At 34.4% G+C, this 17,274-nt stretch overlaps 1 protein-coding gene across 1 annotated transcript; it reads left to right on the top strand.

The window, feature by feature from the left end:
• The first annotated feature begins 3,609 nt into the window (after positions 1-3,609).
• LOC133330173 (protein aubergine) lies at positions 3,610-17,040 on the top strand. Its single transcript, XM_061538643.1, has 8 exons — positions 3,610-3,721; positions 10,392-10,894; positions 11,124-11,316; positions 11,382-11,509; positions 11,576-11,730; positions 15,296-15,685; positions 15,749-15,859; positions 16,138-17,040. Exons 1-8 carry the CDS (start codon positions 3,610-3,612, stop codon positions 17,036-17,038), a joined length of 2,493 nt encoding a protein of 830 aa, XP_061394627.1. The 3' UTR covers positions 17,039-17,040.
• Positions 17,041-17,274: the final 234 nt, after the last annotated feature.

Below are 17,274 nucleotides of genomic sequence, written 5' to 3'. Positions count from 1 at the left end.
TTTTTAAATACTCACCGAGTTGGCTTTCACGTCAAGAAGTTATTGAAACAATTTTGGCGCAGTGGGAATCACTTCAATATTATTGTAATAATGATTTCGAAGCTGATTCCCAAAAGTTAAGGCTCAATTCTATTATTTCAGAATTTTCAAACCCTTTTTATACCCTTCACCACACTGTGATACAGGGTATTAGGTCTTTGTGCATATGTTTGTAACAGGCAAAAGGAATCGAAATAGATCAATGGCTCCTTCTGAAAATATGCATAGAATCACTTTTTGAGTCGATTTATGAATTTCAGTCCACCCGTCAATGTATCTTTGTGAACAAAGTACAGGTCGTATTTATTTTCTGATAAGAATGAAATTTGGCACAGGTCACTTATTTGGCCCAAGGACGAACCCTATTGAAATTGGGGAAAATCGGTTCAGATTTAGATATAGCTCCCATATATAGTTTCGTCCGATTTTATGTAAATGGTGCACCAAACTCCCAATATTTTTCCGATTGAGACAACATTTTGCACGGAGTACTGAATTACGTCTAGACTGATACACGCCAAGTTTTATTGAAATCGGTTCAGAATTAGATATAGCTCCCATATATAGTTTCGTCCGATTTTATGTGAACGGCGCACCAAAATCCCAATATCTGTCCGATTGAGAAAACAAATTGCACAGAGTACTGAATTAGGTCTATACTAATGTGTGCCAAGTTTTATTGACTTATTTATTAGCAGATTGTATTAAATTGAGTTTTGAGTCATGTGTTTTAAAAAACTCTGTTTGGAGAAAAACGCGTATAAAGTTTGAGAAGCCCTCTTGCCGTCACTTGATGCTAACACAATAAATCTGCTATATCTTAAAAAAATTGTTGAGATTTTCACTTGAAAATTTATAGGGACATTCTTGAATTAGTGTAGGTTCGAATTAAATCAAAATACAAAACTAAGTTTTTTGAAACCGAGAATGAGGATGCATGTAGAAAGTTTTAAGTCTTTCAAAAACGACAATATATGCATTTGTTGGTCAATGGTGACTGAAGTCTAAAATTTACGAAACGAGGATATGATTCCTTATATCACAAATTTTTAGAGGGTAATTATATATTCCACTTTCATCTACAAATGTGGAAAGGGTATTTTCATATCAAAATATAATTAAAACCAAAGAAAGGAACAGAATACATGCTTCGACTGCTTCAAATCTTAATTAATTTTTTTATGTGTGTTTTTATTAATTGTTAATAACAACAAACATTTTATTTAAAAATATATGAAAAGTACAATCGGACTGAAAAAAGTACACTTTTTATTGAAAGCCAGTACAATTTGAATAATTTCATTTCGCATCCCTGAATTATACCCAACTCTATGCGAAAATTCGGTCAATATCTTTATAATACCGAAAATGGGGCAAAACCTGTATGTATTGCTATATCAAGACATGGACCTAAATAGATAATTATTCGCAAACCATGGGTCCCGGAAACGTGGACCGAGATTTGCAAACATATTTTGTACTCACTGATCATCTAAAATACCAAACCCCCCAAAATAGAAGAGAGGACCAATATTTACAATTTTTAGTAGGATTCATGCTACCAAATAAAACAACCAATTACAGTAAAAGCAATAGGGCTGCTACAACAACAACAACCAATTACAGCTGATTACGATGAAAATCGTGCACAAATCCCCAATGGATCGTATAATGTGGAGTGCCATTATATGGAGGCTTTTCGGAAGCTTGGTCAAATTTTGTTAGGAACAGTTTCTACTCAATGATCATTCAAAATATAAAATTACAGCCAAATACCGAAAATTGAGGGATTACCCGGATTAATAGCAATTCTGTTGAAACCCGTGGCCAAGATCTTCAAATACGGTATGTTTAGGGCTACCATTATATTTTGGCGGTACCCACCCATGTGCCAATGTTGATAATATTTGGTACTCAATTGCAATCAATTGTGTTGAAAAAAATCAAGATTTCTCATATTGCGAGGTACCGATATATGGGGGCTACCCTAAATAGTGAACAAATATTGAACATGTTCAATACCAAATATCCTAGGAGTAGCAGCAATGTATGTGCAAATCGTGAGGGTATCTATCTCAAATCGTAGAGGTTAGAAAAAGCTAACTTAATAGTGGGCTATCGTTATGTGAATTATACATCAACAATATTGCTATTCAAGACAACGTTTACCGGGCCCGCTAGTTTACAAATAGTTTTAACATTATTTATGATACGTGAAGTAGTTTTATCTTTTTTAAGCAAAAGTTAATTGTGTTTTGGATTTTTTTGCTAACTTATATTTACAAATAGTTTTAATATTATTTATGGTACGTGGAGTAGTTTTATCTTTTAAGGTAAAGTTAATTTGTACGATGAACAGTCGAATTCGGATAAGCGAACGCCGGTTTATCGAAAAAATCGGTTAATTAAAACTAAAAATTTTCAAACACTCTACTTCGCTTAAAAGAAAAATCTGTTAATTGAAAATCTGTATATGAGAAGGACTTTTTTGTTGCAAAAACACAATTATATATGAAACGAGCACCGTTTAAGAGAAAAAAACATCATTTTTGTAAATTTTAATTTCAGTAGTGTTGGCGGTTTATTTGGGATACCATTTGTAATTTGTTTTTGCAAAAGAAAAATCTGTTAATTGAAAATTTTTTTTGTTGCAAAAACACAATTTCATTTTTGTAAATTTTAATTTCAGTAGTGTTGGCGGTTTATTTGGGATACCATTTGTAATTTGTTTTTGCAAAATTTTAATTTTTTAAAATTTTTATGTGCAACTCTAAAATTATGTTGCACATTTTTCCAACCATCCAAGAAAATGTCAACGAAAACAAATAAGTTCTTACTCAATTCATTTCATAATATGATTTATAAAATTCACGATTTTTCAGATATTGATTGAAAATTTCGTTTAAGCGCAACGAGTTTCGATTATCCGAAGTTCTTTTAATTGAAAATTCTGTTTGAGAAAAAAACTGAAATTAGGCGTTTTCGCTTAACCGAATTCGACTGTATATTCTGTTCGTTCATGGGCTTGATAGCCTTGGATTACATGTGAAATAAATGAAATGATATATATATATATATATATATATATACTAACAAAAAAATATTGAAAATTGACTTTTTGAATGAATATTGTGAATGTCAATAAACTACATGTGTTGACAAAGTTTTACACGTCTGCGGTCAAAAAAGGAGCTTCTATTAACAAAAACAAAAAGGCGTAACTAACAAAAAATTCAAATTTTTACTTAATTGTTATGACTGCTATTAAACAAAATGACTAAATTTGTTTAAAAAAATTATAGTATATTAATATATATATATATATATTAAAAGTGAACTTAGAAAAATCTTCACTTTTTTGCTTCTCCTTTACGCCTTTTTGTAATCAGCAGACCAAAACCAACCTGTGGTAATTTCAGATCGGTCTAATATTGCTTTATTATATTTTATTTTTAGGTTCATCCTCCAGGTGGTGTATCACAGCCCATTGCAGGCGTAGGCGCAGGCGCCGGTGCCGGCCCATCTGCTTGGGGACAGCGTCCGGTAGGTGCTGCTCGTGGTAGTTCCGTGATGAAAGCTGCAATACCAACGTCCAATCTTCAACAACGACCGCCAGCACCAGCTGCTTTAGGACGAGCTACGACTCATAGAGATGTTAATGTGGCGGAAGCTCCAGCCGGAGGTAAGTACATTTAACATATATAGTCTTACTTAGCTGTCTAGTGGCAGAATCCATATGCCGAGCTTATAAAAGATTTCCAGGCGTGTTGGTCTTTTGCGCAGTTTTTCCAATTTGAAAGACCATTTTCGGCGATGTTGTCTTCGACTTAATCTTTCCAACGTATTCTTGCCTTTCCCCTTCTGCGTGAACGATCAGCTGGTTCGCTTTTATATGCCTTCTGGGCTGGGGCATCTTCATCCATTCTCACAACATGACCTAGCCAACGTAGTCGCTGCAGCTCAATACGTCTAACAATGTCGATGTCCGAGAATAGCTGGCACAACTCATGGTTTATCCGACGGCGATATTCACCTTCAACGTAGATCGGCCATAGATTTTTCGTAGAATTTTTCTCTCAAACACTACAAGAGCTGCCTCATCTGCCTGCGTAAGTACCCATGCTTCAGATCCGTATAACAGCACGGAAGTATCAGCGTCTTGTAGAGTGTGAGTTTGGTCTGGCGGGAGGTGGCCTTGCTTTTAAGTTGTTTGCTCAGACCATAGTAGCATCGGTTGGCCATCATTATCCTTCTCCGAATTTCAAAACTGATGTCATTCGTTTTATTTATGGCGGTACCAAGTTATATTAAATCGCTGACTACCTCGAAGCTGTATTTCTCAAGTTCCACAGTTGGCCCGAGTCTACTGGACGTCTTGCGCGTTGATACTATCAGCTTGGTCTTCTCGCCGTTTACTGCCAGGCCCACTTTGGCAGACTCCTCAATTTGTTCAAAGGTGGCTGTTACCGCTCTCAATGTTCGACCCATTATGTCGATGTCATCGACGTAGGCGGGTAACATGTGTTTTTTGATGTACAGAGTTCCATTTCTGTTCAGTTTTGCCTCTCGTATGACCTTTTCCAGCAGGATATTAAAAAGGTCAAGGTGATCGTTTGTCGTTATCACCTTGTCTGAATCCTTGTTAGGTATTAAAGGGCTCTGAGAGGTCCTTTCCGACTTTAACTGCTGATCTTGTGCCTGTTAAAGTTATCCTGCATAGCCGAATTAATTTTGCAGGAATGCCAAACGCAGACATGGCTTTATACACCTCTGAACGGATAGGGCTGTCGAATGCGGCTTTATAGTCGACGAGTAGGTGGAATGTGTCGATGTTGTTTTCGTGTGTTTTTTCCAGGATTTGGCGCAGAGTGAAAATCTAGTCAATGGTGGATTTGCCAGGTCTGAAGCCACATTAGTATGGGTCCAATAATGTCATTGACCATTGGCTTCAGTCGTTCACACAGTACGCTGGATAGCACACATCGTTTTGTCTCCTTTTTTTGTGCACGGGGCACAGGATGCTGAGGTTCCAATCATTGGGCATGCATTCTTCTAGCCAAATTGTACTAATCAGCTGGTGCATGCTCATTACCAGCATCTGACCACTAGTCTTGAATAGTTCGGCTTGTAACCCATCGGCACCTGCTGCTTTATTATTCTTCAGTCGATTGATTGCTATTCTGACTTCATCTTGGCTATATAGTCAACGCTATAACGGTATAACGAATGCTTTCTTGTCAGGCTCATTTGTAAAAGCGAAAGATTTTATTATATATACATATATATATATATATATATATAGGTAGTGTATTGAATAATCGTGACACTCTTAGAAGAAATTATCTATCCATGTGAACATCCAATCTTGGAATTGTTAGATTAATGTTTCAAGATTCACTAGAAAAATAAAAAGATGTAGACAAAAAAAGGAACATTGAAATTTGGATCCTTTATAGAATTAGGAAAGGCATCGGATATTCACAAATGTTGGAAATGAAGATCATATAAACGATGGACGAAACATTTCTTTTTTTAGCATAAATATATCTAACGACAGTAATGTTGGCGGTTTTTGAGATACACGTTTTTTTTATAAAAACCATATTAGTGGGGAAAGTACTGCATTGTCCACCCATCAAGGGGTAAAACACGGAAGACTATAGTTTCGGATCTTGCCATTGCTCCTCATCAGTTCCCTTATATATCTTCTTCTTCTTCTTTACAAATAAAAAACCCTTTTATAACAAATCGAAGTACTAAGCTAACTAACGATATATACTGAATGAGAATTTCGCAGGTGTCTCACTTCGTGGTTAACAAGACATTTTTATATATCAAACTATTTTGAACAGCCGCCAACAACCCTTTTTTGCAGAATCGGTGGTCTGCAATGATAATTCGCCATATTAGGTAACTACCTAAATTTCGACGTGGCATAATTATCATGACAATTTTTTCATAATTTTACTTTTTCAATTCAATTTATTAAAAAAACTCCTCATTGGGTTACAAATTCATAGAAGGCGTGTAATAAAGTATCTTATAAAATTACAAACTAAAAATTCACTAACGCACATTTTTCTAATTCTTACATATATGCTTAACAAACCGTAATGTTAATTTGTGAGATATCAACTCGATGCTGTAAGCGAGCCAGATATATAATTCTTTTATTCCAAAGAACAAAAATATTGCAGCAATTTAATTTTAAAATTATGTTTTGAGATTGAGAAATTTTTCAATCCAAGGGGAAGCTGGCCACAACCTACCAATGCGAACGGCAAAAGAACGTTCCAGGACCAGACTTTCAATGTGTTCAAAAAGAATTTGAGAATTACTGTTAGAGTGCAAAAATCGGAAATTATCAGCAATATTGGTAGGTATACCATATTTCATGGTTTAAAAAAAAATTATAAGCATCGAACATGGAAGTAGTCATCAAAAGAACTTCCAAGAAACTCTTTTTCATAAAGATTATGGTCACGATTACAGTGTTTCCCATAAACGTATTTTAAAACACTATGAAAACAACTACGTAACCTGTGTAAGTGGGTGCTATCAGTGCCAGAATAAACCTCCATTCCATATAGAAAAACAGACATTAATAAAGCATGACCAAGTTTGTATTTAATGCGGAATGGTAAAAAAATGCAACCATTTATGTCAAGACATGGACTAGACATAAACAACCCGAAATCGTCCGCATATATATTCAAAGAAGAATGCTGAACACATTCACAAACATCATTAACGTATAACATAAAAAGGAGTGGACCTAAAATTAAGCTCTGTGGAACACCTGACGAAATATCGCAAACGCAGGAAGAATTATCGTCGTATACAATTTTTTGAGAGCGGTTGGAGAGGATTGAAGACACAAGATTGCAAGATGGTAGAGAAAAATTAAAAAGATTAAATAGCTTGGAGCGGAGAATGCAGTGATTGATAGAATCAAAAGCTTTAGAAAGGTCTAAAATGCCTAATATACTAGGAAACTTTTTATCAAACAAGCGACGAACGTCATCAGTTAGTCAAGGCATGAGATTGTGCTGTATGTTTTCTAAAACCTGATTGACAAACATTAACCAAAGAATATTCATCCAGGTGTTCCAAAATTTGGTTTTTGAGCAAAACTTCGTGAACCTTTGACAGTGCCGGTAGAATTGAGATTGTGCGATAATCGGCACAGTTTAATCCAGTAGCGCATTTTTTCAGTAAAGGATGCACTTTGGCTACCTTCCAAGCAGACGGAAATGTACTAGTTGTAATAATGGTGTTAAAAAGGTGTAAAAAATTATGTTGCAAAAAAGGAAACACAAGCTTAAGGAAACGTAACGGATACATTGCACTAGTGAGCTCAAATATGTCGACATTGCGAAAATTGTAAATATTAGAACGAGGCATAGTCATAGAAGTGTTATCAGAAATAGTAATATTAGCACCATTATTGGAGATAAAAAAAAATATTTAAATGATCTAAATCTATATCACAGTTTGTCGCTCCACAATCAGAAATCCTAGTCCACAAAATACGAGGATTATCAATACCACTAAATATACTTTTACCAAATTGACGCTTGGCTTGTCGAACAACTTTACAAGCAATATTTTTATATTTCTTATACACCTGTTTATTGTAATCAGTAGAATTCTCAATAAAGGCACTAAAAGCTAAGTCCCTATTTCTGATAGCAGAAAGAACTTCTGGCCGACTGAACCATCGATTTGAATTTGTTCTACTCTTGTTTTTTCAGGTACATGAGTTTCAAAAAGATATTGCAAAGTGTTATTCAAATAGTTTAGCTGCAAATCAGAACTGTTCGTATTGTACAAAAAAGAGAAGTTAATAGAATTTATGTCAGATATTAAGTTATCACAAATTATTGAATTGTAATCACGAAATGCTACATATTGTCTTTCATTGATTGTACGTAGTTTGTACTGCAAAAGGGCAAACGCGTGATTGGAAATAAGCGTAAGGAAATTGAACTGACTACTCTTAGAAATTGCGCAAGCATCACTTACTAATGCATAGTCAATGAGCGAATATGAATTCCAATGAAGATCAATATGAGTGGGTTTATTATTGTGTACAACCGACAAATTACACCTGGAAAGGAGATTTGAAAGGTAGTCAAAGTTTCTACGAACAGAAATATCGAAATTGAAATCACCAACAATAACAATATCTTTATATCTAGTATATATATCAACAAGTTCAGATTCCAAAGAATTAATATAACCAGTGGGCAAGTATACAACACCAATAATCAAGCTTGATGTACCTGAACTTACATGAAGAAACTGAGCTTCACATACACCAGGTTTTGATATCTTTGAAACAATTTTAGTTTTCACAGTCGAAGAAATATATAATGCGACGCCTCCTCCACGACGACCTACACGATCATTACGAAATATCTTTCTTCTTGCCATATATTTTTTCATAACTTCATCCCGTTTTAATATAGAGCAAAATTTTATTAGAAGAGTTTTTTTTTTGTTTTCCCCAGCCAAAAACAAGCGCTTATATCGCTTTCGCCCAATGATACTCCAAGAACTTGGGGTATTTTAACGGAGATAACAACAGGCTCCACAGTTGTTGGCAAGCCGCTCACTAAAATATCACTGCGGCAAAGCTGGTGTCGGACTTTGTGATTATCTTTGCTCAATTGTCCTATTCTTTTCTCGACTTGATTTTGATATTTTTCGCATTTGTTTTTTTGTCGTTCAACAAGTTCCTTCAATGTTATTATACAGCTGTCAATTTCATTTTTCACGGTAAGCGGTATAGATGCGATTAATTGTTCAACTTTTTTGGTTAACTTATCGATACTATCCCAGATTTTTGCAGAACTAGTGTCTCGATTAGGGCATGAACATGACCCACACTTCCAGAAAATTGAGCCACTATTTTTTATAAGGAGATCATACGAGCTTTCATTTAAATTAGTACATTTATCTCTATGGTACCAATTTTCACTGACATAACAAAAACTTATGCAGCTTTTTGTTATTTTGCCATTACACATAGGGCAAACATATGACTTTGTTTTTGTAGGCGCCATGACAAAAGAAGCATAACAAAAAACAAACAGCAAACGGCAGCAGACGAATATTTATTTTAATTCTCCAATCGTTGTAAGGCACAAATGTAGTAATTCGCTTTTTTATAATTTTAATTAAAAAAATTACTCCACCATACTCGACAGAGTTACCAGCTTTCAAAATTTAAATGAAAATATCCTCCTTCGAAATGTACGCACAACACGTGTTAAGTGGCAATAATTACAAAATGTTTATTATATTGAAGTTTCCAGCCTCTATAATCTATAAATATAATTTGTAACATCTATAATCTTAAGAGCAATATTAATAAAAAATTGAAATATTTATTTACAGAAAATAAACTTTATTTCTTTTTTAAATATGCCATTCGACATGCATAAAATGTTATGGAATTTATTTTTCAAACAATTTGAAATTGATAGATGAGTTCCAAATAAAAAAGGGTTGCGATTATTAATTTCTTAAATGAGACTACCTTCTGTAATTATGCTCTTTACCTTTACACCTTGCCTTTACAAAAAATGTCAGGTTCATCAAAGAAAGAGAGAAGCAGCTTAACACATTAAAGACAGCTCACGAGTTCTCTCGTGTTTCGCGTTCCATCTGTTACGGACTGCTCACGAGTTCTCTCGTGTTTCACGTTTCGTCTGTTACGGATGGACAAGCTACAAAAAACTGTATAAATGCACAAATACTACTTATTTCCGAACTGAATATATGTTTTTCTGTTTATCCACAACTATGATTTAGTCGTTGTCGAGTGTGCTTCCTTCTGTTTTATTCATACTGCTTCCAAGCCTATTCTGATAAAGTCATTAGTTCTATTAATATTACGGTTTTTGATCTTTTGAACATGTTAAATGTAAAAAAGTTTATTATTTTGTCATCAGAAGTACGTACCTAACTAAGGAGGAAATACAAATTATAATTATATTTACAATGAAGGTACAGCAAGAAAAAAAAAATGTGAACATATAGGTGCACGGTAGAAGTGCACAGGAAGGGTAATATTCCTTATTACGCCATAGAATTCAAAATATTTTGACAAAAAATGTACAAATGAGCTGGCCTTACTGGATGGTCTAATAATATATAGATCTTGCATTTGTTTTAATTTATTCCGCCATTATAGGTCTATGTTGAAAATGATGCCCTACCTTGTATAATTGTACCATGAGTACAACAGCAATAGTTATAAATAATTGCTTAACTTATTGTAGAACGTAAATGCTGCTATATTTGAAAATAAATTTGTAATTTAATCGTAAATATTTTACTTTAAGCTGTCGGCAAGGAAGATAACCGTGGCGCAGTGCGTGGAAAACGAGTTATAACTGAAATTGTACATTCTCGACCACAAGGCCTTGCTACAAAGTCGGGCCAAACCGGAGCTAAAGTTCCTGTTCAAGCAAACTATTTCCGAATACTTAAGAAACCAAAATGGTCCATTCATCAATATCGTGTCGATTTCAGACCAGATGTGGACATGGTTCGTTTGAGACGTGCCTACTTAGGTAGTCACAAAGAACTCTTTGGTGGCTACATATTCGATGGAACTGTTCTATTTTGCACAAACTACTTTATTGATCCATCTGAAAATGGACAAAAAGAACTCTTGACTAAAAATCGCGAGGGTGAAACCATTCAAATCAAATTAAAACATGTTGGCATTGTCGATGTTACGGACGTCCAACTGTTACAAGTACTCAACTTGATTTTGCGTCGATCTATGGAAGGTTTGAAATTGCAGTTGGTAGGACGAAATTTCTTTGATCCAGGTGCCAAGGTAATAATATACTATTCAAAATTTAGCCGCTCAGTGCACACAACGATTAATTCCGCTTTTATGATATGTTTGAATTCATATTAACAGAAGATTTAAAAAAAAAAAAACAATAGACAACAAACATCGTCGCGAATCACGACTTTCCTGTTCATGGAGTTAATCGATGTGTGCACTGAGCGGCTGTATTGGGGCTTGTGGCTGAACTAGTAAATAATCAATTTACTTATAGATAAATATGGACAGTTATCGTATGGAAATTTGGCCCGGATATCTAACGTCTATACGCCAACACGAGCAGGATATATTGTTGTGCTGTGAAATAACGCATAAGGTAATGCGCACAGCCACTGTTTACAGTATTTTGACTGATTGTCTAAGAGATAGCGCAGATTATCAAACGTCATTTAAGCAACAAGTGGTTGGTAAGTAGCGCACAGTAACTCCAGAAATGTGATGTTTTTAAAATAGGTTTTAACGGTAACTTTAGGTACTGTTGTTCTCACTGACTACAATAACAAAACGTATCGCATAGATGATGTTGATTTTCAATCCTCGCCCATGTCTAAGTTTTCCACCAAAGATGGAGAAATTTCCTACATGCAATACTATAAACAGGTACATGTTTTAAAAAGCACAATAACAAGACAGATTGGATTTTAATATGCTCTTATATATATCTAGCGTTATAATATACAAATACGAGACCAGAAACAACCAATGCTTGTATCACGTCCGACAGAAAGAAATATTCGCGGTGGTCAAGATGAATTTATTATGCTCATACCAGAAATATGTCGTGCTACTGGTATAACAGATGCAATGCGAAGCGATTTCAGGTAAATATATAATAATTGTATATTACAATTTTTAATTTTACTACCATACCATAATGTGGTAAGTACACTTAGCATATTTCGGCTGGGAACTTTTTGAATTATTTCGAATGCTAAGTAGACTTAGCATATTACAGCACGGACTTTTTTTATGACGAGTTCGCTATGTATACTTGGCATTGTCGATATTTTATTTTTGGTGTTTCTAAGTACACTTATACCATAGACAGACGACAGTCTTAATTTGCATTAAAAAGTTCTTAATTTGAATTAAAATTTACCCCTGACAGACGAGAGTTTCTGCATTTATGAACCAGTTTTTTCTTTCAAAACTATTGTTTGTCTGTGTGTAGGAAGAAAATATTGACATTTGTTTACAATACTTTTTAGGATTACATCTTTTTGAAATTGATACATGACAGGAAGGAAAAGTAACAGCTATAGTGAAGATAAAACAGCTCCAAATTTGAAGAAATGTTGAATTTTGCCTTTATTTCTAATTTTTATTTTCGTAAACGTAAACAAATTTGACAACAATCAATTTATTTTCTACAGCATTACCATATTGAAATTGCTTAATTCAGTATAAATTCAGTTTGATTTTGTGCATTAACAACACATAAAAATGAGGATAATGTACAAGTTAATTTGAATTAAGGCTGTTAATGCAAATTAAGGCTGTCGTCTGTCTAGGCTATTAGCATGATTTTCCCCGAACTTCAGAAAGTAGTTTATGTGTGTAAGTATACATAGCATGCTATAGTTGGGGAAAAATAGTCGACTTATAAAGAACGAAAAATTTCACATTTTACAAATGATATGTGTTCGATGTTGCGGAAAAAGCTGAAATTGGCACAAAATATGTCAAATAGTAATAGTTATTTATATTTAGTTTTATATTATGTTATTAATTTGATTGCGCTTTTAAAAATGAGAAGTAATAACTATAGAGACCATGCTAAGTAACAAAGAGGAAAATAAAGGTAAGCAATTTAAGAAAACATAAGTTCTCGCGTTTATAAAATATTATATCTTTGTGCATATGTTTGTAACAGGCAAAAGAAAACGAGATAGACGCATAGTTCCTTTTGAGAATATGCATAGAATCACTTTCTGAGTCGATTTATGCATGTCCGTCCGGTGAAATTTCGGTGCCGGTTCCTTAATGGTCTTGGGGGAATTTTTATAGCGACGGAATGCTTGATTTGGCATTTCATAGTTGCCGGATAAATTCAATAGTGTACGTTCAAGTCTTTGAAGACAAATTATTACATTCGGGGAAAGCAGCAACGATGAAGTACCCGTTTTTCAGCAGGACAACGCGCCATTTCATAAAAGTCGCCATACATTAGAATGGTTAAAATAAAAAATATTTAAAGTATGAACTGGTCCGCATGTTCTTCCGACCAAAATGTGATCAAGAACATAGGGGGAATCTTAACTCGTCGTGTCTATGCGGAAAACCGCCAATGCCAGACTGTTTTTAACCTCAAAGAAGTAATAATCGATAAATGACGGTCAATCGACGATGATTTGCAAAAAAATTGATAGAGAGTATGATGGATAGAATTTTTGATCTTATTCAAAATAAGGGAGGACCTACCCATTATTGATTAATGTTATGTTATTTTATTTAAGGTTTTAATAATAATTAATTTTGTAAAAGTATGCAACATCAATAAATTTAAGGTTGCAGAATTAGGCGAAACCATAAAGAATAAATCAATTATTTTTGTTGTTTATTGTTTACAATAACTTAATGGGTCCATTTTATTTGTCAACTAATATACCAATTGAATTAAACATTTCATAAGAAGTCGACTTAGCCGACTACCATAATACCATATTTATTGAAAATGAAAAACGGCCAAAATGACCTCCTTCGGCAATCTAGAGTTAAGAATCTTATTTTCTTCATGTATCGTCCAATATATTTTTGTATTTGATATGGATGTCTTGATCTGTAATGAGAAATATTGGATAAAGACCATAACAGTAAAATCCGCTTTACACCATTAACCATAGCTATTGAAGAATGCACCCATCAACAACTTTATTGATTCCGAAGAAGAGAAACTTTTTTGTTAACGATTCTGTTATTTGGCTGTCCCAAGACTTCTTCGATGAGTTAAGGTGAACTGGCATTTCAGGTATTTGACTGATATCACTACTTTTTGTCATTATTCCTTACTTTCTTTTCTCTCCAGGACAATAATGCTTATTTCGACTCGTAAATCAAAAAAATATATATGTTTGTTTCTTAAAAATGTTAGAACAGTTAAACCAATCTTTAAAAAAATTAGATATATTAGATTTTGCAAGTTCTGTATTTATGCAAAAATTTACATTACACAGAATTAAAATAAATACACATTTTACTAAGAGGATCTCCCATAGAATAATTTGTGCTAGATCGAAAATAAACATTTATTCTAATAGATGTTCAACATAATACGTCTACTTTTTAATGTAGGTAATCGATTTAATTTTAACCTGCTAGTGTAAGAATGCAACACAAAATCACTATTCCAATTTAAAGTAGAAATTGATTCTGCATATATTCAGTTTTATCGGAATATATTGCATATTGTGAGCATACAATACAACAGAGCCATATTCTAAGATATGTAAAAGGTTTTTCTGTAATGTTGAGATCAGAGACTTAATAAATCGTTTTATAAATCCTAAGACACCGTGAGCCTTGTTTTTGTATACTGTAGTGGATATGATTTAAGGGAACCCCACCCATTCTGGATTTTAATTTTTCAAAATTTTCAGTGGGCTGGTAAATCAATACCAACGCTTGTTAAGGTTTGTAACTTTGCACATATATATATTTGAAGATTTAAAAGAGAAGAAAAATAATTTACAAAAATTTTTTGTTATTGCTTTGTTGTTGTTTTTTGTAATTAAAGAAAAGTTCTTATTTTTAATGCGGGCATGATAACTCCCCACTGGAACATCGGAATCGGAAAATTCCAACGGTGTTAGAAAGAGTACATTTCTGGCTCTCGTATGAACTAGGATTAAAATTAACAAAATGGCGGACCTTTGAAAAAATATTTTTGGAAAATCGCCGATTTGTGACCAAAAAACCAAGTTAAAAAATAAGGATGATCTTCACCGATTGGCTTTATCCTAGTTCATACGATAGCTATACACTCACAGAGAAACGTGTAAAAATTTGGAATCGATTGGGTAATTAGTTCTTGAGTTATCATGCCCGCCATTCGCAAAAGAGAAAAACGAGTTTATAGTTTGAGAAGCCCTTTAGCCGTCACTTGATGCTAACAATAAATCGGCTATATCTTCAAGAGTTCTTGAGATTTTCACTTGAAATTTTTGTAGAGACATTCTTGAATTAGTGTACAATCGAATTAAATCCAAAAAAAAATGTTGATCCCGAGAATGGGGGGTCCCCTTAATTTGCATAGTCAAGTTCATGGTTAACACTGTCGGTTTGATTAAAACTAAAATATCACATCATCCCCATTGAATTGATAATTAATCCATAACGAATATTCTCTATAAAGATTGACACACAAATATTCATTCTACCCACTTTCAGGTTAATGAGAGCCATGAGCGAACACACACGTCTAAACCCAAATCGACGTATTGATCGCTTGCGAGCTTTCAATACGCGTCTCCAGAACTCCAAGGAAAGCATGGATGTGCTGGCGTCGTGGAATATGCAACTAGACAAACATTTGGTTGAAATTCCTGGACGTATTTTACCACCCGAAAGGATTGTTTTCGGAAACCAGAGGAAGTATGTTTGCGACCAAAACGCCGATTGGACAAGAGAATTTAGAAATACAACAATGTTTTCTCATGTCGACATTAAGCGTTGGTATGTCATCGTTGCACGCCGTAATTTACGTGAAGTTCAAGAATTCGTTAAGCTGTGCATTCGTGCTGCTGGATCAATGAAAATGCATATCTCCGAACCTAGATAGTGAGTCTTGTTACACTACGCAAGTGTACAATATACTAAGATATGTATTACATTCCATTCCAGTGACGAGATGCCGGATGATCGAAATGGCTCATATTCAACTGCAATAGACCGAACGACATCCCAAGATCCTCAAATATTGATGTTAGTTCTACCAAACAATAATGAAGAAAAGTAAGTTAATGAAGTATATTTGTATGCACATCAAAAAATGGCCAGCCCGAACTAATGTGGGCGTACATTTTTACTGGTATTTGAAGAAAGTGGTTCACTCTAAGAATTACGTGTTGTGCCCCTTTTCCTGTAATAATAATAATTACTAAGGTTGATAGTACATGACTAAATGTTCTTTGGGAAACTAATATTATATTTCATATTATATGGTTGGGAGAGCGAACAACGTTCATCTGTGCAATGCGTTACAACTGTAATTTTGACTGTTTTTCTTTTAGGTATGCTTGCATAAAGAAGAAATGCTGCGTGGACAGACCAGTGCCTTCCCAAGTCGTCACCCTAAGAACAATCGCCCCACGTGGCGATAAAGCATCTGGGTTGATGTCGATTGCTACCAAAGTGGTTATTCAAATGAATGCAAAATTAATGGGTGCTCCATGGATGATAGATATGCCTTTAAGCGGATTGATGACGGTGGGATTTGATGTATGCCATTCTGCCAAAGAAAAAAATAAGTCATATGGTGCTCTAGTTGCTACTATGGATATGAGAGTATCAACAAAGTATTATTCAGCTGTCACCCAACACCTAAAGGGGCAGGAATTATCGAACGAAATATCATTGAACATGACGTGTGCCTTGAAATCATATCGTGCTGTTCATGGAACATTGCCAGATCGTATTCTTTTCTATCGAGACGGTGTAGGAGATGGACAGTTACATCAAGTTTTTAATACTGAAGTACAATTCCTTAAAAAGAAATTGGACGAAATTTACAAATCTGCCGGCAAAGAAGATGGATGTCGTCTAGCTTTTGTCGTTGTATCTAAACGAATAAATACTCGTTACTTCGTCAATGGCAGAAATCCTGATCCAGGCACGGTCGTCGATGATGTTATTACTCTTCCCGAACGATACGACTTCTTCCTCGTTTCACAATCTGTCCGCCAAGGAACAGTATCGCCAACAAGCTACAATGTAATTCACGATAATATGGGCCTTAGTGCAGATAAAATGCAAATATTGACTTATAAAATGACGCATTTGTATTACAATTGGTCAGGCACACTGCGAGTACCTGCAGTTTGTCAGTATGCACACAAATTGGCATTCCTTGTGGCCGAGAGTATTCACCGTGCTCCTAGTAATGGCTTGGAAAATCAGTTGTATTTCCTATAAATTACAATTATCACTAAACCCATGAAATAATGCGGCCTTATATATCTATGTATATATATATATATATGTATGTATATATATATAGAAAGTATGTTTCTTTCCATTTTACTATATGATACTCGCAATGGGTGTATTAAATAAGCTTATCATATTGATGCAGTCTTTGCTGTTTTTATGTACACTGAAGTTTTTCTTGTTGTTACCTGCACGTAGGGGAGATCAGTTTTAAAAATCTC

Source organism: Musca vetustissima, unplaced genomic scaffold, assembly GCF_032173495.1.
Source record: "Musca vetustissima isolate MV318-11 ecotype Yass unplaced genomic scaffold, APGP_CSIRO_Mvet_v1 utg10898, whole genome shotgun sequence".
NCBI lineage: Eukaryota > Metazoa > Arthropoda > Insecta > Diptera > Muscidae > Musca > Musca vetustissima.
This window is presented reverse-complemented; position numbering and strand designations above follow the sequence as displayed.